The 1,401-nt window shown below is 40.2% G+C and overlaps 1 protein-coding gene across 3 annotated transcripts in view; it reads left to right on the forward strand.

Moving 5' to 3' along the window:
- The window catches only part of CTNNA2 (catenin (cadherin-associated protein), alpha 2), a 483,549-nt gene that overhangs the window by 370,681 nt on the left and 111,467 nt on the right, over positions 1-1,401 (forward strand). For all 3 annotated transcript variants that reach the window (XM_012648465.1, XM_012648464.1, XM_012648466.1), the window contains exon 7: positions 1,121-1,272. In XM_012648465.1, coding sequence (XP_012503919.1) covers positions 1,121-1,272 — 152 coding nt within the window. The remainder of the gene's footprint in view (positions 1-1,120; positions 1,273-1,401) is intronic.

Raw genomic sequence — 1,401 nt, forward strand, 5'->3', positions numbered from 1 at the left:
ACTTTTTCACACAGGGATTCAAATGGAAGGTAAAGTATCCACAGAGGATGAAATCGAGTATAAAGATGAATCAGGCATGAACGTTCAGAAATGGAAATACATTAATGATGTTTCTATTTTATCATCCTTGTAAATAAAAGGAATTGTGCTTTTGGCTTTTATTTGCTGTGTGAATTGATTGTTACAAGATAACAGCTGAGAAAATTAAATTATAATTTTTGAGAATCAGTGAATCAGCAGTATTTTTAAAGTAGTCAGTGGAGGTATTCCAGACATCCCATTGAGTTTACTTTCCACAAACCTCCAGGGTGTGTGCAGGTGTCCCTGTGAAAAGAAAGAGATGTCAGCATTTTAGAAACTTACATATGCATTTTCTTTTGTATCAAAATGATACTGGTGAAATGGGACAATTTATCTTTGAGCCCACTGGTCTTCTCTTTTCATAGCCCTTTTTGCTGGAGTGTTTTTCCTCTTAGTCCTTCCACAGTTTCCCTCCATCCCAACCCCACCTCACCCCTGTCCCCAAATCTCAAATCCTGTATTCCTGACCAAAGCGAAATGGACTGGATCACTTCATTCACATTTATAGTGAAGCCATGTGGGTTAAGGTTTGCTTCTCACCAGCTATGACTATAACATCTAGTATTAGTTAAATATTTATTGGTACTTCAAAGGGCCAGATTTCATCCAATATTTTTGTATGTATTATCCCACTGAATTTAGGTAAAATCTTATTAAAGTTTATGGACAAAGAAACAAGTGCAGAAGGGTTAAGAAAACTTGGCGAAAGGTTCACAACTGATACCTAGCAGAAGTGGAACTCAACTCAGGATAACGTGAAATCTATACTCATACACTGCACTGCACTACTTTTGGCAGATTTCAAAATTTTTCTCTTTTGCAAACTGTCACCATGCGTGGGGTAACAGTTCGCTCCTCCTGCTAAGGTAAGGAGCACAAAGACCACTAAATTGGGCTTACCCCCAACTGGACTGATGAGCAGCCTGCTCCATGGGACTGTTGGAATGTCCAAGAGAATGTTGCCTTACCCAAAAGCTGGAATGAGAGGTAGTGAAACAAAAATTGCCTAATCCACTGCTTTTCATTTTGTTCAACCCAGTGATGCCACGCTTTGCTGAACAAGTAGAGGTTGCCATTGAAGCCCTGAGTGCCAACGTCCCTCAACCATTTGAGGAGAATGAGTTCATCGATGCCTCTCGCCTGGTGTATGATGGTGTCCGGGACATCAGAAAGGCTGTGCTGATGATCAGGGTACGTGAGGCCTTTATACCTCAGAGCTGGTCAGAGCTTCTGATAGGGATCCCAAAGAATTAACTCTTATTTATTTATCGATCGATTGATTGATTCATTTTAACTTGGGCAGCTGTGTGGTTTCTTTAC

Source organism: Propithecus coquereli, unplaced genomic scaffold (assembly GCF_000956105.1).
Source record: "Propithecus coquereli isolate 6110/MARCELLA unplaced genomic scaffold, Pcoq_1.0 Scaffold286, whole genome shotgun sequence".
Lineage (NCBI taxonomy): Eukaryota > Metazoa > Chordata > Mammalia > Primates > Indriidae > Propithecus > Propithecus coquereli.